This window comes from Drosophila obscura, unplaced genomic scaffold (assembly GCF_018151105.1).
Source record: "Drosophila obscura isolate BZ-5 IFL unplaced genomic scaffold, ASM1815110v1 contig_186, whole genome shotgun sequence".
Taxonomy (NCBI): domain Eukaryota; kingdom Metazoa; phylum Arthropoda; class Insecta; order Diptera; family Drosophilidae; genus Drosophila; species Drosophila obscura.
In genome coordinates this window covers 7,131,599-7,155,779 of record NW_024542774.1, presented here as the reverse complement: position 1 = coordinate 7,155,779, position 24,181 = coordinate 7,131,599, and the positions used below count along the sequence as shown (strand labels likewise).

Here is a 24,181-nt window from a genome sequence, read left to right as displayed (position 1 = left end):
CATTTAAGCTGCCAAATCAGTCGGGCAGCTGGTCCAAACAAAAGAAAGTTGGCTGAAAGGTGCCGCATTCTACATGGGAGCCACATGGAATGGCCAACTGGCTGGCAGCCCAGTCCAATCCAGGCCAAGCAAGGGGCCATGGGGCATGTGGCAGGGGCAGGGGCAGGGGCAAAAAGAAAGCGATTAATATTCATTCAGTGTCGCGCGTATATCACTTTTTATTTGCACAGCCAAGGCTTTGGGGTGGTGGCGGGCGGGTGCGCGTACGCGCTGCAAGGGGAGGCATGCTGAAGCAGGCGTCGGAAAGTATGCAATGGAATTCGGGGCACGCAGCGGCAGGTGTGCTTTCGGTGTGCGTGTGTGTGTGTGTGTGTGTGGCAGTAGAGGGAAACCCAACGTACAATTACATACAACAATTTGTGCTTTGTTTCGCTCAGTGTGCGTCAATGTGTGTGTGTTTGTGTGTGTGTGAGTGAGGGGAGTCCGAATCGCCAAAGAGCAATCGTGCAACAGCAACAGCAACAGTAGGTGCCGCAGCCCCCAAAGATGAAGCGAAGGCAAAAGCAACCAGAGCTGCTGGCCTGCGGCAATCCAGTCAGCTTTGTGCCGCTGACACCTGCCGCCCTGCCCCACTGCCACCGTCTGTACCTGCCCCCAAATTGGATGCCCAAACAGCCCAGAGGGAGGGCGCAGGGAAAGGCGTTTAGTTTTCAATGTGAAAATTGAGAAAAATTGCCAAACGAGTTGGTAAGCGATATTCTCTGTTGCTTGCCCCACAGAGCCAGGCAGAGAGAAAGAATGGGACTTGCACTTGGTCGGATGCCAGGTGAGGCAGGTGCCCCAGACGCAGATCCAGTCGCGGCCCGTCTCCTGCTCTCCACTTATTGCAAGTTTAGTTCGCTTTGTTTTGACAACTTCTGGAGGAATGCCCTGGGATCGGAATCGTAGTCACAAAGGCACAAAGCGTTTCGTCAAATAAAAACGGCAGAGAATTTTTGGCTTCAACTTACTTCCGTTTGCCGTTCAGGAGTGCTCGGCGCTGCGCTGCAATTGGAGACCAGACCCGGAGAAGCTGCTGCCAGCCATTATATTACGATCCAGCGGAGAGCAAATGACGCGAAACAGTCGCACGGACACGGCCGACAGTGGTAGATGGGGGGACAATGGGTACGGGGGCAACGGGCAACAACAACACGTTCCTTACATAAAAATCGTGCAGGCCATGCTAAAAACGTTTATCCCTTTTAGCCCGAAAGGAGAACCGATACGGGAGTACGAGGACTCCCCCCAAACAATGCCTGAGCAACAACGAGAAGACGGACAAAACAAAAAAAAGAAGAACAATTTCTTCGTCTTTAGTTTCAATGGGACCCAGGACGGCCCAAAACCATTTTAAATGGAACGTAAGCTGAGACTGATGGCAGTCCGAAGTTCTGCTGCGGAATGGGGCAGGACTTGGAGCTGGAACCAGAGCAGGGGCCGGGATAAGAGTCAGATAAATGCCGCATCATTGGTTATTTATATGCGTGTGGATCTCAGGTGGATGGCTGGCCCTCAAACGATATATTTATTTGATTTTATTGATATATGTATTCGTATTTACTGGCACATGTATGTGTAAGTGCGTATGTATGTATAAGTAGTGCACATCTATCTCGGCCATCGAGTGAGCAGTGGCTTAGTCCTACGGTCCTGTCATTACGGCCTGAGCTTTCGGGGCAATTTCCAAGGTAAACCAAAGAGGAAATTAATTAAATCGCATTCAAATGATTGGCTACGTGCCATTATTAATACGGGTCTAAATTATTCCACATGTCCTAATTTCGAATGATTTGAATGCTTACAGGCTCCACCACCGACCACCACCCACCCCAGCTCTCCTCTCCGCCTGTCCCCATTCGTGGTCAATCACTTGATTGGCTTGACTCTCCACAACATGTGTGTGGCTGTGTGGTCCTGCTGCAGAATAAATAAGATATTTAAATGCAGCACGTATCCGCACTTCTAATTTATGGCAATTAATGGAAAGTTTTTTTAGTGGCAAGAAGGTCCTTTGCACATTTCTGGGACGAATTAAAATACTCTCAACTAATTATAACTTTTTTATTTTAAAATTTACACGAAGGAAAATCGTGGTGGAAAAAGAGCTGCTATCAATTGATTATTTGAATTTCATTTAAATTACTAATTAACTAATCACACGTTTTTGTATAATAATATAATGTTTCCCATACATTGCGGCAGTGAATACAACTTTGATTAAAACCGGAAACTAATGCAAATTATTGAGTTTCCTTCACAGAGAATCCCCTACATACTCATACTGTACATAGTTTTAGTATTGCTGTTATCTTTAACATTTGTACATGCCAAAGCCAGCGCCTGCCAACGTAAACAAACTGTTAAAAATGCCGGCAAGTCGAAAGTGTACCCAGTTTAGGGCCAACAGCATTGCCAACAGCCAACGAAAAGCCACAAACTGGTTTCGGGGCCACATGCCCGCACGAAGCCGCGACACGAATGAACAGGATTGAGCATGCACGAACATGAGCATACGAAGTGGAAGCCGAGACGAGCGAGAAGCAGCGGACAGAAAGCAGCGCAGCGACGAGTTTGCGACACTCAAAAATGAGCCAGCGTCGCGAACGGTACTCCAATCCGGACGGTGCAACGTCAGTTAGCTGAATGAAACAGAGAAAGAGAGCTTCGAAAATCGTGAATAATTTTGTGAACAGTGCCAAACATTACTGAGAAAAATAAACAACAATAAAAATCAGTGAAATATTCAGAGGAAGAATAAAAACTTTAACAGCAAAAAATCTGCACACATTTTGTGAGGTGAATATACAAATGCCAGTTTCCAAATGAACATGTGAACGTGTGCCTGTGTGTGTCCCCTGCAACTGATAGCCGAAAACTTGCAACGCTCTGCCAGCTTGCTGCATCATCAGAGTTACTGCAGAGAGTTACCTCAGAGTGGCCTCAGATCTCAGAGTTTTACCTGCTTCCAGTTTGCCAAGTTCGTTTCATGGGATCCGAGCTGCAGCCGCAGCCGCAGTCGCTTTGCATTATATTCGCTGACCAGTTGATTCCAACTTGTTTGCAACTCGTTCTCATGCCTCTTGGCCCCTGCCACCTTGCCACCACCTTCCAACTTCCACCTCTATCCACAGATTGAAGTTATTTTTGGTCATCAGTTGCCGTTGCCATTTGCATTTGTGTGGGGAGCGGGAGACCAGACCCGAGAGCCGCAAGGAACTTTGCCCATTCATTCAACTCGAAAGCGACAAAACATAAATTGCGAATGCAAACGGCCAAATTGTTATTGCCACTTAGAAGCGCTCCAAACGCTATTCCTCTGTCTCTGTCTCTCTCTCTCTCTGCTTGGCTGCACCTCTGGCCGTTTCTTGGTAAGCAAAGTGTGCAATATCTTGGGCTAACTGCAGTAGCCATGGCCGTAACAGTAGCCACCACCTGGTCGCGACTTCAATGCTAAAAAAAGTGCAAGCAAGACAACAAAAAAACGTTATGGCCAAAGAGCCCGCGATTGCATCGCATGTCGAGGTTATTCCGTATGCCCTAGCCCCTAGCCCCTTGCCCCGTGCCGCACTAACAGAAGCAGCCACAAAAAAGCTGCAGCAAGCAACAAAGAACTTCAAAAGCATTCTGGCCAGCACCCCTGCACCGCCTCCGTCTGTTTTTTTTTTTTCGGTGATTATGAGAAGACCAAAACCAGAAAGTACCGCAGCAACGGGCAACCCAGAAAGCCGATGGGGGGTATGCCCTTACCAAGAATAGAGTTTTGACAGCGGAGAATTTTAAATGCAAATCGAAGATGTACAGAATATAGGTCTATACACTTTTCCACATTCCATAAGTTTAGTTTGGGAACAATAAGAATGAATACCAGAGTATAATTTTGCTTCCTTTCGAATTTTAAATTCTGAGAAGGTTCCCGTGCTGAAATATGTAATTCGAAATCCAAGTTTCCAACATTAAACTTTCCCCATAAAATTCGAATCAATTGTGTAAATGTTTAAATAGAACTTTAGTGCAAAAACTTGAATATTTCTTATGCACATTGCCGCTGTAAAAATTAAATGGCATGCACCCGCTTAGGGTTTCAATGGCCATTGTAATTGCAGCCTTCCCTTCTCCGAATGCCATTCATAATTTGTATAATTTTCAAAGTAGCCTCCCATAGCCGCTGCCTGGGAAACTGCAAGTGCATTTTCCCCCTGTTAGAGTATTAATATGCGAAGGGCACAAAAAGCAGTTCAGCGTCGTTCGTTCGGCACAAAGGACTTGGGAAGATTGGCCAGAACCAAAAAAAAAAAACACACACACAAAAAAAAAAGGAAAGGGAAAAAGACGGAAAGGGAAACTAAAAATGAAGAAGGAAAAGAGTGAGAAATAAAGGGGCGGCTTGCTCAAAGCGCTTAAGCGCCTTTGACACTCAGTTGGGCAAGAGGATGAGAATGGGGATTGCAGGGGATTCAGAGAGTGGTGCCACGTGAGACAGCTGCCAATCAATGGCACAGCCTAGGCCCCATCACTTTGTGGCTATTCCACTCCGAGGCATGTTGCATGTGTGCTACGAGTTAAACTCACACTCACACACACACACAAACAGACAAAAAAAAGAAGTAAAGAAAAACTACAAAAACGTTTCCAGAAATTGTTCTTCCCTTCTGCCTTCCCCCCTGTCTACATTGGTACTTTGGAATGTGGCCCATGGAAATTATGCGATAATAGGGGGGAAAAGTTCGTTTCCATAAATAGTTAAGTTCAAAGTTGGTAAAATTCCCTCTGGAGGAGCTCCTCGGAGATACTCGTAGGCCAGCCAATTATTGGGTAAACAATCAATTGTACGCAACGGTGGAGACATTTTCAGCTTATTAAATGGAATTAAGCAATTTCTGCGCTATTACCATGAATATTTGAAATCGTGTAAATACAGTCAGAGAATAGAGGATATAGGAGGAAGTGTGCTGCTATACTACTATTCCTATTATTGATTCTTGGGCGGCAAATTAATGTTTTCATTGCGTTTTCCTGCCGCCTCTTATCCAGCGGAAGTGTCGTGTGGCCCAATCCGCTGAATGGTTTCCCCCGCAACAACGCAAACATATACTCGCACTGTCGTATAACTGGCCAAAAGGAACAGCAAAATGTAACCAAATTACGGCTAATGGTTTTTTAATTGTAACAATAATTGCTGTCGCCATTGCATGAGCAACGGCCGCAGGACGCCGCAGCAGGAGCAGCAGCAGCAGTAGCAATCAAAGCTGTAAAGAAGGATCTAAGGGAGAGGGTTCCCCGAGCCTAACTCTCATACTCCCAACCCTATCCTGCCATTAATGAGTGCTTTTGCCCAGCTTTTAGATGCCTGCAAATTACCAAGCAGCAAAGGGACAAGCGAACAGTATGTTCATGGAGTGAACACTGCCACTGTGTGGGGAGGGAAGGGGGCTGGTGCTGGTGCTCTTGAACTGGTGATGTATGGTGCTGCCTCTGCTCCTCTTGATTTCCACATAATTGTCCATTTACGAGTGTATGCGTGTGTGTGTGTGTGTGTTTTTTGGGTGTATTCCTGTGCGTGTCTATAATTAAGCCCAAAAAAAAAAGTGCTACGCTATGCCTTTTTGATGAAACAAAAGCCAGAAATGAGTGTCGAAACCTTGAACTTGATGCTGGTACGGGTCCCGCCCTCTGATACTGCTGCCGCTCATCTGGTGGCTATTCCTACTGCTCATGTCTGGCCATGTCCCTGCCTTGGTTTTGTTTGATTCTATCCATTCATTGTTCCGTCGGCGGCAGTTGATTATGAGTGTTACTTTTTGTTGGCTTGTTGCTTTACTGCTTTCGCAGCTTATTTTTTTTCTTTTTTTTGGCTTAGCCAGCATAGCATACTTTCCAACGTCCGACGGTCCCTAATGTGCGCCATTTTGGTTTTGATGCTGTGTGTGTGTGTGTGCTGCCCCATTTGCCCAGAGGTCATTATAGACGCTTGGCCCGCTTGGCACGTTGCGGCCGCCAACTTCCGTTGCTCATGTTTCTGCTGCTGCTGCTGCTGATGTTGCCCCTTGCTGCTGGTTGGATGTGAGGTTGCTGCTGCGGCCTCTTGTTGCTTCTGGTGTAGCTACTTTGAGCCTTTTGGCTTTTATCCTCGCCGTGCCACGAACGGCCTCTGGTTCTCTGGTCCCTCGCAGTGGCTGTGGCTCTGGCGCTGGCTGTGGCTCTCTAAAGTGGCAATTTGTCTAGTTCTGTAAGCGCCTCTTTTAACGATAATGATGATTGCGCATTGTTGCGTTTTTATTTCACTGCACAAACACAGAAACAGACGCACACCACCGAAACAGCAAGAGGGACGGCACACACTGAAACAGTTAGAGCCACACTCGCACACTTTTCCATCGACAGAGCAAACACACACACACACACACAGATATTAACACTTACGGTGACATTTACACAACCTGTACACACACACACACACATACACAGATCCAATCCACTGCGAGTCCATGCTCCTCGTGCGAGTTATGTTTCTGGTTTTCTGGTTTTTGGCTTTACATTTTTTTTGCGGCATGTTTGCTGTGCCTCGTGTTGTTTGCTTCGAATTTTCCGATTTTCATTCATATCCACAGTCTATTCCCTGTGTCTGCTCTGCATTCTATCCTGCTCTTCTGCACTCTGCTCTCCCGTCAGTTCATTTATTCAGGATTTTTTTTTATTATTTTCATGGCCATTTCTTATTCCATTTCGCTGTCTGTCAGTCTGCTTGTGGCCCCATCTCTGTCTGTCTCGCTATGTCTCTCTCCGTTCTCACACTCATCCACTGTTGCCTGCCTTGGGCTCTCTTTTTGGCCAATTTCCTTCTGGCCAGAACGTGTCGTCGCTGTTGTTAATTTTTAGTGCGGGACAGGAGTTCTCGTATAGCATTTTCGCGCATTTGCTTTATTGGCCATGGCCAAAAACTACGAACCTGTCTAGACGCTCTACGCCGGACCGACGGCTCGTTGGCTTTTCGGTTTAGTGGGCACGGGGCACGGAACACTGCCATCAAATTGTAATCGTTCCACCAGTAAATCCCTATATACAGATAGATATATAGATGGATAGATAGTATTCCTATGCCATCACTCTCTTTGATTTTGTCTATTTTATTTTGGGCCAATTGGTTGGCCGGTTTCGGCCGTACGATTCATATTTATATTTCAATTTTGTCCGCTCTTTTTGTATTTATTGTTGGAATAAATAGAATTAAAAAGTTTGCATAACATTTGTAAATATTTGGCCGCAAATAAAATGCCATTCATATGAATAAATTTGCTATAAAATCAATATATATTTTGCGGTTGCGGCTGGTCAGTGCCGTGCTCCATGTGTCCGTGTATCCTTGTGTTTTGTGTGTGTGTCCTGACATCCATGTCATACGGGTGCTGTCTGTCCCACTGCGATGGCTATCTTTCGCCTTTTGTGCGACAGCATCAGCTGATTACTTTATCACAAAAGCGTAAAATGAGTCACAAAGAGTGGGGACAGAGGAGTACTGCCACACACACACACACACACACAAACACAGATATTGTACACATGCATAACGTAGCCGGGGCAAGAGGCAAGAGGCAAGAGGCATCCACGTGCTGCATTCAATGACTTTATCGACTGCTAAACGTCGCTTGGCCATTTTGATGTGGATGCGGACACGGGCGAGGATGTGGCATGGATGTGCCACACGTTTAACCCACTAGAATCTGCAAACACACACATGCAAGCAAACATGCTATAGATACACACACACACACACACTTGTCTGATAATTTTTCTGCTTTGTCGTCTGTGTGTGTGCTCTCTGGCTTTCTGGCTCGATGTCCCGGGGTCCTGAGCCCTCTAAATGTTTATTGCTTCATTCTGTTGAGCAATTTAATCGATGTCTGGCTCTACAAGCTCCCCATGGGCGCTCCCGCCCCTCTGGAAAAGCTTATTTTAAAGAGCGTCTAATGTAAATCGTTGTATTACGGCACTTTAATGAAACTTTAGATCCGCCAGCCATCGGAAATCCCCCCACATACTGGCATCTATGGCTGTCCAGCTTTATTGGGCAGCTTGATTTCCACTTAATTCCTGAAGAGATTGTGTATTCTTCTGCCACGCCTCACGCCTCACCCCTGACCCCTCACTGCCTTGCCTGCCTTCACCCTTTATCGCTTTAAGCAATTATCTCATAACACAATCCTGTTTGCGGGTCAATCCGAATCCGTGCCTCATTTTGCGCTCGAATGCCCCTCACAAAGTATTTAAGTAACTCAAGCCGTTACCAACAAAACAGATTTAGCTGAAAGGAGAGCATTGGGAGCGGAGCAGAGCAGAGCAGAGCATCCACTGGTTGGGTCGTAGTGTTAGTGGTGGGGTTAAGCCTTTTGTGTGCTCTCTGGGATTATGTATTTGTGTTTATCTTCAAGTTTTTGTGTCTGCTGCTGCGAGGAAGAGTCTCGCCGAAAAAAAGAAAAGGAAACCCGTAATGAAATGCAAAATCGCTTAAGTTCCCACTGAGGGAAGCTCCTCCGTTTCGCAGCTCTTCCGCCCATATAGCCCGCCCCCTCTCCGGCCACTGCTTTGTTGACAGCGTGTTAGTGAAAACTAAATGAAATTTTCTTCATGGTTTTGTTCTGTGGGTTTCATGTTTTTCGTTTGGGCTCTGTGTTCGAATCACTTTATGGACGGAGCTTTGCCTTACGTCTGCCTGTGTGTGTATGTGTGTGTGTCTGTTAATGTGTTTTGTGGGCAGAGGAGGGTGTCTATTAAGGGTGTTACATGTACATCGCTATAAGAAGCAGCGGCATCATCATTATTCTCTTCATCATCATCATCACCATCATCCGAGTTGTTTTTGTTGAACTTGCCATCATAAGCTGGCTCTTACCTTGGCCCCATTGTGCGGCTGTGTCCCTGTGCATAATTGAATGCTCAACCACTTTTCAAATTCCACTTTCATACTCGCATACTCGTAGTGGTGTGAAGTATCTGTGTGTGTGGCAGTATCTGCATGTGAGCGTTGCCTTTTCAATGACTTCCGCATAAGTGTTTAATTTCCTGTGTATTAACATGCTTAGCAAAAACACATGCCGCATAGCACAGAGTGTAGGCAGAGGCACAGGCACAGACGTATCCCCAAAACGCAGTCCTTAACCCCCTTTTTTTTTTGAAGGACATGGGGGGCGGAAAGGTGCGTTTAGACCCCCCTCTGACTGAACCAGAACTCGGAAACGGAACGGGGAACCTGTTCTGCACCGGGCGGGGCGGGAGGTTGTGGCATAACGATTTGTGCCAACAAATTTATTTAAAAAGGATTATCAGCAGCTAAGCGCCATGCTGGCACACTTCAAAGGCCGCCACGCCACACTCACCAGACCCCGAGGGTCCATGGTATTTCCGACCCCGTTGGAACCCCCGTTGAACCTGGTTGAACCAAACAAAAAAAAAAAAGAACAAAAAGCAAACAAAACCCAATCCCCGTCATATGCAAATTTCAATGTCAAACTCCTGCCACGCTCTGCATTTGAATTTGAGTTCCAGTTCTGAATATGAATGTGAATTTGGCATTCAATTTTGTTGCCATGCAACAACACAAAGTGCTTCCAGGGAGAGGCGAAACAGTGGTTAAGTGGCTTTATTTTCACAATGTTTATGGCTGAGGACAGAGTTTAAATAATCAAAATTCTCTTCAGATGAAGTACCGCTCGACTGATGGAAATTTGATGCGCTTCATACCCGAAATCGACTCTAAGGATATTCCCTTTTTTTTTTATGGCATTCCTATGATAACCTTTTGCGTAAGAAACTGAACTTCCTGACATTTATCTCGTCTCTAGAGGAGAATGGATGGATGGGGGTAGCCGGGTTTATATCGAGTTTAAAAATGCCAAAGAAATTTTGTATCCACCGAACTAACTCGATGGATGAACTCCTGGCCCTTCCTCTGCGCTAAATTGGAGAACTCTTGGAAGGCGTGAGAAATTCAATTTGTTGTCACGTCCATCAGTTTGGCGGAAAATGGGGTTGGGCAGGGCAGGGCAGGGGGGCAGGGGGTCGAACAGTTAGAGGGGGTACTATGAAGGAGGTTTTTGCTGATGAGTCGGCGGGGGGGTTGGCATTTTCGTGTTATTGAATACTTTAAAAGGTTTTTCGGCTGTTTTGAGTCGACACTCCACCCCCAACTCCACTTTGCCACACTTTTATTATTCCTTTCCTTCCCTGCTCCCCGTTCCACCTCTCGCTCTCACTCCTTTTCCTCGCTTGCTCTATAGAATCACTGTGAACTTTTGGGGTTGCTATACACAATTTAAGTTTCGACATTTTATGCACTAATTGCTTAAGATTTGCTACAATTTTTGGGAATATTTTCATTTCCCTCAATGAGTCTGGGAATCTGCCGCCTGGTTGGTTCTGTGCTTCCCTTCGATTTTGGGTGTACATTTGTGTGAGTGTGAGTGCTAGTGTGTGCCTGTGCCTGTGCCTGTGTGTGCATGTGCGGAAGTTCACACACGCCTGAACACTCAGAGCCGCCATGCGTCCTGTCAAACGCACTCCTTCTGCCGCTGCTCTAGTAGTTTTCCCTTTTCGAAGTTGCTTGAAAATTTTCAAATTTCCGGCTCTCTCGCTCTCGCTCTCCCGCCTGCCTCACACTCTTGAGGAAATTGTCTACGCATGTTTCTGGCACTTTCCATGCGGATGCATGTGTGGGATTTTCGCTTATCCATTATTAATACATGATTTCCAAAAGTGTGGAACACAAATTTGCAATTTGCTCAAGGATTTGCTGAGAGTTGGAAGTGAAAGAGGCGTGAATTAGCTGCAATTGCCAGTCTGACACGATAAGCATTTCCCTTTGCCATTTTCCCATTTTCACATTTTACCCCCCCCCACTACCGACCACCTAGAATAGCTGGCATATGGATTTCCGTTGTCCGTTCGCCGTTCGCCGCTTTGCCGACTCTGACTCCGGCCGTGCCTTATCTCGCGGCTGTGTGCAGGGGCCGTGTCCTGTCCTGATGTGATAATCCGCAGGAATTAATAAATAAACCATTAACAAATAAACTAGAGACGTGGCAGAGGCACGGGGCACGGGGCACGGGCCATGAATGTGCGTGCCGCTTGGAACCCTTATCAACGACGGGCGGCAGGTCCACCATTCCACCACCCCCCTGCGACAGACAGACTTGACTTTCTGCAAACATCAGCAAATAAAATCCAAGGACTCACACCCCTTACGGATCTGTGATGCAACATTTTCCAGTGGTGCAAAGATCTGCTATCTGTAGGAAATTTACATTGTGCCCACTGTACTTGCGCCATGCTCCAAAGCAGAGGTCAATGTTTGCCCATAAATTGCCACGAAGGAAGAGAGTCAGGGAAGCAAGGTCTGAGAAGGGGCGTGTCCACCTCTAAAAAGAAGTGACGACAAAATGCAAATGGCTTTTGTGCGTGTGTGTGTGTGTGTGCTTATATGTATATATTTATGTATCTTTGTGTACGTTTCCTCCCAAACAGAAACTCCAGTCAATTAAATAGAAATAAATGAATAATTGATAGTTTTCAAAGGCTACCAGAAGTCTCCGCTCTGCAAGCTCTGCCTTGAACTCAAAAACCCATTGTAATTAGTGTGGCAAACAAAGGGAGAGAGAGGGAAAGGATTATGGAAAGAGCAAACCCCCAAAAACCTGTGTCGGAATGTCATTTGAATAATTTAAATTGTTAGACGCGTTCGATGGCCAGACTTTGACACTGACCATGCAGCACCATTGCTCCATGGTGGCATGCCACCCTCAAAAAGGGGACAGACCGACAAGGGGGGGTCGCTGGGCGGTTTAGGATAGCCACAATGACGTTAATGACAGTGACGAGCGGTTGTTTGCCTCAGTTCTCGACCAAACATTCGACACAAACAAACAAATCCACTGCACGCACGTACTCCAGGCGACACACTCTCACACCGATAGCGCACACACTCACACTCACACACTCATAAAAAAAACAATCAAAATGCAAAACGAAACCAGGCAGAGCAAAGAGAGAGAGAGCACTCCCAGTTGGGAGTGTCTGTGGATGTGCGTGGCGTGCAGCGGGGCATGCACCACCACCAGGAGGATCAACAACAAACACAAATGGTTCCTGATTGCAGCCAGGAAGCGGCTGAAAGAGGTCGCAAAGGGGAGCTGCAGTGGGGCAGATGAGGCAAGAGGCAAGCGGCCGTCTCTCTGTCTGTCTGTCTGTCTGTCTGGCTATGCGACTAGAATTCAACATTTTGCCGCCATTAAAATCAAATTGCACTTTCGTGCAGCAGCACAGGCCAGGGATACCCCAAAACCTAAGGAAAGATGGGGATGGGGCAGAAGGCAGACGGGAGCAGAAGGCTGCACGATGAGGCAGGAGACAGCCTGGCAGAAGGTACAGAGCCACGAGCCGCGTCAACGTTTTGGCAATTTCAGCAAAAATATTGCTCGAGTTTTTCCGCCTGCTGCTGCATTTCCATTTGCCACTCCTCCGTTGCTCCGTTGCTCTGTTCCTGTTTTTTTATGATTAATAAAAGCCAAATGTAAATAGTAAAAACGAAATGAAAGCAAGCGTCGCACGGCGACCTTCAAATGGGTGCAACGTTGGGATGGGTTGTGATGGGATGGGTTGGGATTGGAGGGGGGTTTGACAGAACTCTGCATCTCTGGCGCATTGCCGCACACCCTCCCACTTGTGTACATCCCACCTCGCATCCCCCTTTAGGACTTTCGCTTAATTTCTATTAGCATTGCGCGCTGTTGCCATTGCTTTTGCTGCTGTCTCCTCGTTTTTCATTGCTGCGGCACGCGGCACAGGTTGTTGCTGAGGTTACCCCAGAGTGGGGGAGGCAGTGCCAGTGCCAGTGCCAGTGCCAGTGGGTGGATGGTTCAGGGACTCTGCAGCTGTCTGGCTGCCTTGATTGTTTGTATTTCTCATGGCACTCGATGTCAGTCAAAATCGCTTCGTTTCTCCCTCTCTGCCATTTGTCGTTCTCTGCCCACTCCTTCCCACCCCTTCTCCCACTCTCTGGCTATGGGCTACCCCCGAAAAAGTATGCAACATCAAACTGAAACACCAACCGCCGCCCCCCCACTCCCATTTGCCCATCTACCCATCTACCCATCGACCCATCTAGCCATTTAAGCAACCAATGAACCCACCCACTTTGTTCTGCTGTTTGTTTTACAACGTTTTTAACTTGTTTGCAAGGATTAGGTAAGCAACTCAAACAGACAACGACGAGCAAGAGGAACAGGACCCATCAGCAGTGCCAGTGCCACGGCCAGGTCCCATTGCCATCCTGGATGCAATGGCAACTCATAAAAATAGATAAAGACAAGGCCTCCAATCTGAACCCGAACCTGAACCTGTTATCGCTGCCTGGGTGGTCTGCAGGGTGGGTGTCGATTGCTCTGACTGGTTAGCTAGCTGGCTGCCCCCCTACACCGTTCAACAGTTCCTGCCAACATTAAATGCATCGAATTACATTTTCTATTAACCAGAGCGGGGGAGCTTGGATGGGTACCCGTAACCAGGGACACCCCGCCGAGAGGGGGGCCGCCACGCAACGGGATCGTGTGGCTACTTTGTGTGCGCCTTCTTGTGCGGGTGTGTTGCACAGTCTATTGTATTGTGGGGCATGCAGCCCTTGGCAAATGTTGCTCGTTTGTTTGCTGCTTGTTTTACAATTCACTTTTTTAACGCTTTCGCGCTGTGATTCCAACGTCCTGCCAGCGGGCTTCAGCTTCAGCTCCAGCGCCAGCTCCAGTTGCTGCCACGGCCACGGCTATGGCTACGGCTACGGTTCCGGGGTCTGACATTGTTATGCGGCGCCTTGAACCTTTTACAGTCAGCCTTGGTCCCTGCCACTGCCTGCGCCCTGTCGCTAGCGTCTTTCTCTGCCTCTCCATCCCGTCTTGATTGCATAAGTTTTTTGTGTTGCGCTTTGGCTAAGAAGCCGCTGGCTGCACGCCGTTTAGTTCCCAAAAACCCCTGCCTCCGCCCTCCCTTCACCAAACCCATCGCATTGGTCTGACTTTAAGTTATGAAAAGTTTTGTCGTTGTTTTGCCTTCTGCCTTGGATTTTCGTAGCTCGTTTCTTTTGCTGGTTTCTTTGGCTGGCGCCGTGTTGGGTGGTTTTTCCACGTATTTGGTTCCTCTTTAAGCGCACATTAATCAAAGTTTTTCGTTGGCTTAGACAAAGTTTGAGGGCATTTATAAGGCAATTGTGGAGCTCGTTTCGTTCTACACGACAGGTGTGTGTGTGTGTGTGTGTGTTTGTGTGTGGGAAGGTACTGCTCCTGCTGTTCCTGCTGGTGCTCCTGGGGGTGTGGTCATGATCCTTTGACGACTGTATTGGACATTGAAGCCATCTGGCATTAGGGCCACAAATTGTCTTGGCCTCTACACAGAGCAGCAGGCTGTCAAAACAAAAACCAACGAAAATTCCCGAACAAAACTTTCCCATTCTTGTGGCCAAAAGTGGACGTCCGCCCATCCACTCCTTCGTCTTGGTCGTGGTCGGCATGGAATGGAATGTTCAGGTCAAGTCGAGCTGCATAAGCAGGAAAAGTAAACTGAATGACTTGCCACTCGACTACAGTCGACTGTCTGAAGGTTAACGCACACCAACATACACCCCAGACACACAGATACTCACTGAGACAAAGCCTAATTGTCAGTGTCTGGCCGTCCTGCCACAAAACACAACCTTACAACCGTAACTTCCCCCTCCTACCCCGCTTTGGGTCAGTCCCCGTAGGCCCTGTCTGAGTGACTTATGTCTGGCGTAAGAGAACTTTTTGCAGCATACAATGTTGCATTGCAAATTGAAACACGCGACGGCCAGCGATGCTATGCTATGCGGGAAATATATAGAAAAACAAACACAGCATGAACTCTCTATATTTAAAGACATTTCTCGACTGTCAGATACCTTAAATATATATTTGTATATTGGTCAAAGATCGGAGAGTCGAAAGCAGACGCAAACTGTTTATGGAGCTCTTCTTCTGTTAACATACATGACCACAAGCAGAGCATACCACGAATAATCTACAGGGTATAAGCAGGATTTCCCACACACACACACACACACACAGACACACATGCATAGCTGCAGTTACTACTACAAGCATATGCATAAATAATAATGCACGAGGAATAGCTTTAAGTGCAAGCGTCTGCTAGGCCCTAAGCTCTGTTCCGCTCCGCTTTGCTCTCCTCCAATTCTGCTTGTTTTTTTTTGTTCCTATTTTATCGTCTGTTTTTCTCTCTTCTCCCCTGCCCTTCCCCTACTCAGACTCTTCACTCGTCTAGCCGTCTGCCTCTCGCCTTAGCTTATCCTATAACAGCGAACGGGGGGGGAGCGGAGCGAGTGCTTTGTGTGCACTTCAGCTTTGAATGTGTCTGCATTTACCCTTGAAAATGTAGCCATTGTTTTGCTGCAGACTCCAACGTTGCACGTTGCACGTTGCACGCTGCACATTGCAAATGAGTTCAATACACTTGGCATAAACATAAACATTACTGGGAAATCCACTCTGGCCATGGGATATTTGCCTCTCCCCAGTGCGCAAACTCCGACTAATAATTCTCTCTTTTTGCACGCTCTCTCCCGCTCACAGGTGTCTGAAGCAACAGCCGAAAGGAAGCAGAAACGAAGCCCGAAGCCAGCTCGTGGATGTGCATGAGCCGAATGCCATCGTCGTTGTCGTCGTCGTTCTCGTCCTCCGTGTGGGTGTTTATTTAACACAGTTCCTCGTGCGCCGCCCGTTCAGTTCGTGTCCGAAGTCCGTGCCGTACGCGCTGCCTCAGACCTCCAAACCAAAGCGCGTGAATTCGTTGAAAGCAGAGAGACAGTGACAGAGACGTAAACGTAAACGTAGATAGTCAGGTGTCGCGTGTGAAATGTGAAGAGTCGCTCAAGATCGGTGCATCCGTAACCAAATGTCGCTCAACGTTAGCCTTGCTCAAGCTCCGCACTCACACATCACACACACGTAGTGGACCAATAGTGCACCAATCATCCAGTAATCCGCAACAGTCGCGAGTGCCCGAACGAGAACTCTATAGTGCATCAAGAACCAAGGAAGACAATACAATGTGCTCCGTGGGGAACCTGCGCCCCCAAGGCGCAGACACTGGCCGCAATCGCCGCCGCTCACACAGCTCCCACGGCCCCCTCAATCGCCTTAGCCGCCTGAGCGCTCTGCTCCTCGTGCTGGGCGCGCAAATAATTTATGTGGAATATGCTCGGGCGGATTATGAGAACACTTGGAATTTATATTACGAGCCGCCCTGCTGCTCGGGAACAGCTGCCGGCCATCATCTGCGGCACCACAAAGGTAAGTCGGAAAGGAAGCTTTTGCTGCTTTGCTGCTCCGCAGAACGGAGTCCCTTGCATATTTCATGTCGCAATTTAAGTTGAGGTAAGTGAGTGAGGAACTCGGCTAATTTGCGGCAAAGCTTAGGTCTGGCATAATCAGTCCCCAAAATGTAGTTACCCATCTTAGATGCGGCATACAGTGGAAGTCCTTTCGCATTTTCCTAGAATAGAATTCAGTCGTAGGCCCAACCTGATTATTTTCCTTGGTTGTACACTCGGAAGAAACTCTTAACGGAGCCCGTAACACTGTGAACATTTTGCCCAGAGTTGGCATTGAAATATAAATTGTGCTACCGAATTTAAGAGCTCGCCAAATTTTTGCCAGTGGAGCCGCCGTCTGGGGCTCTGTGTGGAGCTTGGCTTGTTATACAAATAAAATGGCTTAAACGTTTCTCTTTCTGCACTTTGTTCAGGCATTCACATTCTTGGCCAGCTAAGCCCCGGCATACAAAACTATTCACAACAATAGGCTTGGGGTTGGGATCGGGTTGGGGTTGGCGTTGGGCTTTGGGGCTGGTTTCGGGTAGGGTTCCATTCGAATCGAACTTTGGGAAATAAGTCAACAGCTTACACAGCCGCGAATGCCAAGAAGTTTCTTCTATGTGTGTGTGTGTGTGTCCCTCCTTTTCTCTCCTTTTTTTTTCTTTGCCCAAAAGGAATAATTTTCACTTTAAGCGGATTTGCTGTTGCCGCCCACGTCTGATGGTGCGATGGTGTGCTGCTGATTCGGGTGCTGATTCTGATTCTGCTGCTGTTGCTGCTGTTGCTGCTTTTCCTTGATTTGCCATTTCGGTCCACTTCCGTCGGCGACGTCTGTTATCCTTTTCATCGTGTCTCGGGGTCTCCTGGCCATTTGGCAACCGGGACTCGTACTGTTCGCCCACTGCCATTGTTTTGCCATTGTTTTATTTCATCGGCAAGACATTTCTCTTCCGTGTGTATGTGTGGATGGAGGGGAACTTATAGACTCATTCGCGCGCAGCAGCCTGCACTTCCTTCCACTTTACTTTTCCGGGAGTGCTCTACGGTCCGTTTCTCAACGCCACTGTTCTGTTCTGTTCTGTTCTATTCGGTTCTTTTCTGTTCGGTTCGGAGTGAAATTAAAAACTTTTGCCTTTTAGTGCAGTCGGTTGTTTTGTTGTTTGTTCAATTGCAGGACCTCTCTACACTGCCATACAAAATCTTCCGCACAGAACCCCATCTTGACCGTCACTTCCGCCACTTAAGATGTGTTTTATTTTCTCTTTCTGCTCTCCTTTTTTTTCAACTATTAGTGTTTAATTAGTTTTCAAGTGGAGTTTTTATGGACCCAAAGCCGGGCTTATCCCCGGCTGAGATTTGCTGTCCACACAACAGTTGACCAGCAGCTTTTCCGCTTTTCCTTATTCTCCCTGTTACTGGGGGTGCTGCTGCTGCTGCTGCTCTAGTCTATATATAATTAAAACCCATTTCGCATATCGGATAAACGTGCACTGTAATATAATCTACCGCACACAAAGTAATCCGCTTGGCTCTCTAAGGATCGTTGCTGCAAAATGAAGTTATAATGAAAAAGTTTTTAATATTCACGAGGTATTATGACAGACCAGACCCACACCCATCCCCTCCGACACCCACACCATTATGTGTGAAAATTATCCTTTGTTAAGCATTTTTATTTACATAAACAATTTTGGTTGCGTTAAAGATTTCCCTTTTTACAATTACCGAAATCTTTCGTGGGCAAGGGGGGACTTTCCGGCCACAGAAATGCAAACAGAAACGAAACAGAAAATTTCAAGCGCCAAAACTTTGCCGGGACCCAAAATGGGTGGGAAAATGCGTGGATAGAAAGCGGCAAAGATATTTTCAACTTCATAAAGGTTGCGAGACGGGAAAATAAGCAACAAAAAATAGCCATACCACCCCCGCCCCAAAGAAGGGGAAAACCAGAGAGAGGAAAAGAAAGAAAGCATATCAGATGTTTGCGTTGTTAATTAAAGAAAAACAAGCAAAAGTTTAATGGCGAATATTAGCGGAGGGCTGTCTGCAGCGGACCCACACCTTGGCCGTAGCGTGAACCTGGCCAAAAGCTGCGGCCGTTGCGTAAATAGAAAAAGCTACAAAAAAAAACCACTCCGAAAAGGGGTGCAAAAATACACAAAAAACTTGGCTACACTTTGGTTCACTCCTTATTTCCCCCAAGCACGCAAAGCCCCCCCACCCAACCAATCTCCCAGAAAAAGCGGTGGAAAAAGGAAAAACAGGGAAAGGAAAATGAAAACTGTTCATTCCTCTCGTAAACTTAAAGAATTTCGGGCATTTAGCGCTGCTGGCAGCCAGCAAAAGCTGTTGTTTTTCCACTGTTTCTTTTTGGGCTACAAAACGAGAAAACTTTTCTGGCCAGGTTCGGGTGTTTTCCGGCCAGGTATGTGAGCTAAATTAGCCCTGGCTCAGCTCCGCAATTAAGCAGCAATTTTCAGCAGTAAGCGGCTAAAAGGAAAGACACGACCCGAACAGGCCAACAGGGGCTCCTCTCAGGTCCATCAGCACTTTAACATACAGTCGAAGGGCCCCTGTGGATGCTCGGAAACAAGTCGCAGAGGCTAACACAATCGATACGTGGCTGCCAAGCCGTATACGTGATGTTAGGAAATGCAGGAAATTTAAGAAAAATCCATATCTCCCACACATTATCCGCCTGCTAAGAATAGCAGGACTGCCTCACCTGTTTCTCTGGAATATTTGCGTTTGTGCCTAAGGGCAGCCTCTCCTGTAACCTTATCCAAAACCAAATTGGGCTTAGGTCGTAATTTACAATGTCGCATTGACCTGATTTCCTGGCTGCTGTTGCAAGTGGCTTCTGCCGTCTGACCTTATCCAACAGATTCATTAGCCAACTGCAAGTGCCATAATTCAACATATTTCGTAAGTACAGGGAGAGGGAGAGACGAAGAGTGTGTGTAATATATCTTAATGCAGAGACAAAGCCAGACGTAGATGTGTGGCACAAATGTTGGTGCACCGCAGCCTCTAAAACAGATACAGTGAGAGATACAAAGATACAAAGATACAGAAACACACGAGCTGTTGGCGGGGTGTCTGAGAGTGGGTTTGTGTGCGTGTGTGAGTGTGTGCTTGGCATAGGAGAACTTTAAGCAAAGAGCTTCCTCATCAAGGACACAAGAGAAAACCGCAAAGAGGAGCCCTAGCTTCTTCGGGCAATGCCATCACATTTGTGGGGCTCAAGTTAATGAGGACAAATTAATTAAACCAGAAATGTCTGCACCACTAAATTTGATTATAAAACTTTACGTTTTTCATTCCAATTTTCATCTCCAGCTTCGCTCCGTCTGGATCTGTGTGTGTGTGTGTGTGTGCGGTTTGTGACATAAATTTGCCGACATAATGATGCTAAATATACATTTTCTTATACACCCGAAAAACATTAACCCGCCGCCTCATGAAATAACAGGCATTAAAACTTTGGTCTTTCAACTTTTCTTATGATGAAAATAAGAATGGAAATGGAATTGGGATTCAGAATGGGAATGCGAATGCGAATGGGAATGGGAATGAAAACTTGTTTATAGTTTCGGCTTAACAACTTACGGCGAAAGCCCATTAAAATTAATTCAATTTTATGTTAATGTCGAGTTTATTCAATTTATTTAAAACACGTGTCGCTTGATTTAATTAACTTTACACGACCGCTGCGGCTTCTGTTGGCAGGATGCTGCTGTTGCGGCACGCATGTTGCTGCTGCAGCTGCCGCTGACACATGATTGCCGTCGGCTTGGGGCCAGCTTCAACAGACCAGCGGCGCAATAACACCATACACTGACAACACACACGGCGGTTATTGTTGTCAAGCGTCGGCTTTTAATTAAACACTTTACACGATTATGCCATTGTTTAAACATTTAATGGAAAACAAATAACAATATGGCAGAAAAGTCTCACAGGAGGAGGGAATAAAATTGTTCAGGAATTGAAAAGAAAGAAAAGAAACCCACAAGCCAAAGAGGCAAGTCAAAATCCCAATCAGAACTAGATCGGAACAGCCAGAGCCAATATTTATTCCACTTTCCAGAACAGAACCACTAGCAAACCCACAGCAATAGATTTATCTTTAATTAGCTATGGCCATCAAAGACATTTCCGTGCAGTCCATAATTCTGAAGAGCTAACTAAAACTCCAGCAAATCATCAAAATGAATAATCACTAAGAGCAGCTATAAATTGCAAACTTTGGGCTCTGGCATTTGCACTCACATAAATACAAAATACATAAGTACACGCATGGAAGGCAGACGAATGTCCGAACGCCTCTCCATGAGGTACGTACATACATATGTATGGCTCAGTAAATAATCGAATGTCTGCACACAGACACCTCTCAGTGCACTTATTTACACTCGATTTCAATTATCTGTTCATATTTAGACACACCAACCACAAAAACATTGGTCGAACAACAGAAATATGTTCATTCATTAGTTGGTTGGTTTGGTGGCACGAAGGGTGGGTGTCCGAAACAAATATTCCAAGTGAAATATATTAAAGTTATAGCCGAAACGCTCGCTCTAACTCTGGATACGTACATACATACATACGTATGAAGGGGTGGCTTACCCAAGGGTAGCTGTGCAAAGCCTCCGTAAGGACAGGAAGGCCACTTTCATACGAGACCGATTTTAAGAGTGGACACCAAACTATTTTGACCGTTAGCATAAGGCACAGAAAGTTGCCCAAAAAGTGGTGGGGCGGACAAGGGGGCTGCTGCTTCCAGGGGTTGGTTGATTCCACAGCATATTGCAAAAGTTAAATTGGTTTATTGTCCATTTTTATGACACAGAAAAACTTTGTGGCATGCGAAATAATTGCATTAAGTGCAGTCCGGGTCACGTCATCGTCTCGCCCAATACTCTTCCCCGTCCCATGGATCGTACTCTTTCTGCATGGGAATGGCCCAATCAGAGGCCAGATGATATTGACCGAGTTAAGGGCAAGGGCTCTTTTGCATTATTTCTTGGGACGCGTGAGACGGCGCGGGTGGAGAATTAACACATCATTTAATCGACGCACAATGGAGAGCGATAACAAAGCAATCAGACGGGGGAAAAAAAGAGTGGAAAACCCATTTCTAATTAATGCTCGGACGTTGCAGGGGGCTGTCTGTGTGCCCCACAAAGAATCGACTACCCAAGATAGAGAAAGAAAGAGAGAGAGAGGCATAAAAAGGAGAATCGATTGTCCCATTTCCTGTCCGATACCGTCAGATACTCCCATGTCGGCAACGGAATTGTATTCGTAGTCAGCTTGCTCAGTAGCTGTATATTTAAGAGGGATTGTCCTCTGGCCGTGTGTTGGTGTGCAGTCATTTATAATAAATAATAAACATGAAACAAAAGGCTCGCAAACACACACACACACACACACAATGAGACAAAGGCTCAGAGACAAAGAAAGTTATGGCCAAAACAACTTCTTCATTTGGATATTCGATATTTATTACACATACGCCGCGTGTGCGGAGCCACAGTCACGCAAATCGAAATCAATGCGAGAAAATATTCACTTCATTTCTGTGTGTTGGAGAACGACAAATACAGTGGGGAGGGGTAGGGTTAAGAAGAATGGGGGAGAATACAAAATGAGAGTATTTTTGATAAAGAAATTCCTTTCACTTTTCTTTTGGTCTCAGCTCCCGATGTAAATGACAGCAGCTGGTATATGTACATACTCAAGTAAAGTGCATTTCAAAACTGAAGAGCAACTGTAGTCAAAGATTTCCCGATATTTTCCTATTATCTGAAATAATAGATTCGATTAATATATCCCAATCACATTTACTAGTAGTATATGTACGAGTATGTGCAGATTCTTTAGCATAGAAATCGTGCTTGCTCGTACATTTAATTAAAAGACAAAATCGATGCCATTTTATAATTCAAATTAATCGGTTACTTTCTTCCGACCTCATTCGCTAATTGATTTAATTAAAAACTGATGTAAGACTAACTGTTTCGACAGCTTCAAATGTCATTGCTCCAATTAGAATCCATCGATTTTCGCGTCAGTTCAATTTGCATTTTAAAGTTCTGCCACGCACTGTACACACACAAAATCACACCCCACACACACACTCGTGAAGCCCCATCGTATATACATATATCGTATATAATCATATAAAGTCATTTCCATGAAAAATGAACTTTCCCTTTATGGTGAGGTGTGCTGCGGTGCCTCGACGCACCAAATGTGGCTTAATAGCGAAATATAAATCTCAACTCGAAGCCGAAACATTTCGCATTTTGTGTGTATTTCAATTGTTACGCAAAAATTATGCGTAAAGCATAAAACCGCACACGGATCGCAGATGGTTTTGCCGGGTGATACATGGAGAGAGTGTGTTGGGCAGAGGGGCAGAGAGAGAGGTAGCGGCAGCGGGGCACATTAAATTGCAATAGCGCACAAAAGTATGCAATAAAATTTTGCTAATGCGCACAACAACCAGACTGTCTGTGGCTTCGCTCCGTGTGTGTGTGTGTGTGTGTGTGCTGGCGGGAGTGTATTTGTGTTGGTATGAAAATATTAGTCATGCCAGAACACACACCCACACACACTCACGCTCTCCCTCTCTCTCATTCGCATTTCCATTTCGAATTGCACATAAAACCGCCAATTTAAAAATGAAAACTGCCGGCCAGGCTGTCATGTGATGGGCCGGTAGGGAGGGGCACTGGGGGATTGTGTGCAGAAAGAGGGTGTCAGGGGTTGGGTGGAGGCATGCCGGTCTGGCGCATAATTCTACTTTCCGCCCGTGGTTGTTCTTGTAACCGCTCAATTTCTCTGCCGCCCTTTCGAGCACATGGCGCCGCACCTTTTGGCCGAGCTAAAAGTGAAATTTAGTCGCTACAATTACCGTGCAATTTTTGGGCCAAATTTTCTTTCGCTTCGGTGCGCGGTGCGGGTGTGTGGGGGGTGCAATTTGCCACACTTTCGAATGTTGTGGGGAGGGGAGGAATTTTAAATTGTTCTACCCATGAATAAGTGCTGAGGTGTGGCAGAAAACCCCCAGGGGGGGTGAGAGCGGTGTATGCCTCAGCTCGATTGTCTTCTGTGTCTCGGCCCGTCGCCATCTGTCTACGGTCAAACTGCAAGCTTGCCACGCTGCCACACCACACTACACCGCCAGGTCTCTCGCTCATCCCTCCTCTGGCCGGAGAGTCTCTAATTTATGCACCCTTCTCGCAGAGCCCGGCAGAAACCTGCTGCGTTGCATGTGGTCCCCGGAGTTCCCTTTATATATACATTTCTTCATACATTTCTTTTTTTCGTTCGGTTTAGTGCTGCATGAGTTTTATTTCTACTGTGCGGCTGGGAAGCTTTTATTTTTTCTGGTTTTCCCCAATTGAGGTGAAACGGAAATGAGCTACCGGAAATGCCTGAGCTACACACACTCACACACATACAAAAATAGAGAAAGAGAGAGCGACATAGATCCAAAGCATAGTTGCGGATTAAGGCAGCAAGGTGCTCTGTCCTGCAATTTGAAACAATTTAGGCCACGCGTCGTCAAAGCTACACGCGCTTCCACCCCGCCAAAGGCAGGGGAGCAAGGGAGGCGGCTCCCAAGATGACGAAAGGGAGCCAGCCCACAGATGATGGAAGCTGTGTGACTTAAAGCCTGCCTTAAAGCCATTTGATGCCCAGCTCTTGTGTATGTGTGTCGCACGCACTTGGGAGGCA

At 46.5% G+C, this 24,181-nt stretch overlaps 1 protein-coding gene across 3 annotated transcripts in view; it reads left to right on the top strand.

The window, feature by feature from the left end:
• The first annotated feature begins 2,638 nt into the window (after positions 1 to 2,638).
• Positions 2,639 to 24,181, top strand: part of LOC111073849 (semaphorin-2A) — a 46,318-nt gene continuing 24,775 nt past the window's right edge. For all 3 annotated transcript variants that reach the window (XR_002607757.2, XM_022366389.2, XM_022366388.2), the window contains exons 1-2: positions 2,639 to 2,838; positions 15,687 to 16,406. Coding sequence is in view for 2 of the 3 variants with exons in the window: in XM_022366389.2 (XP_022222081.2) it covers positions 16,163 to 16,406 (244 nt within the window). In the remaining variant the exon portion in view is untranslated. The remainder of the gene's footprint in view (positions 2,839 to 15,686; positions 16,407 to 24,181) is intronic.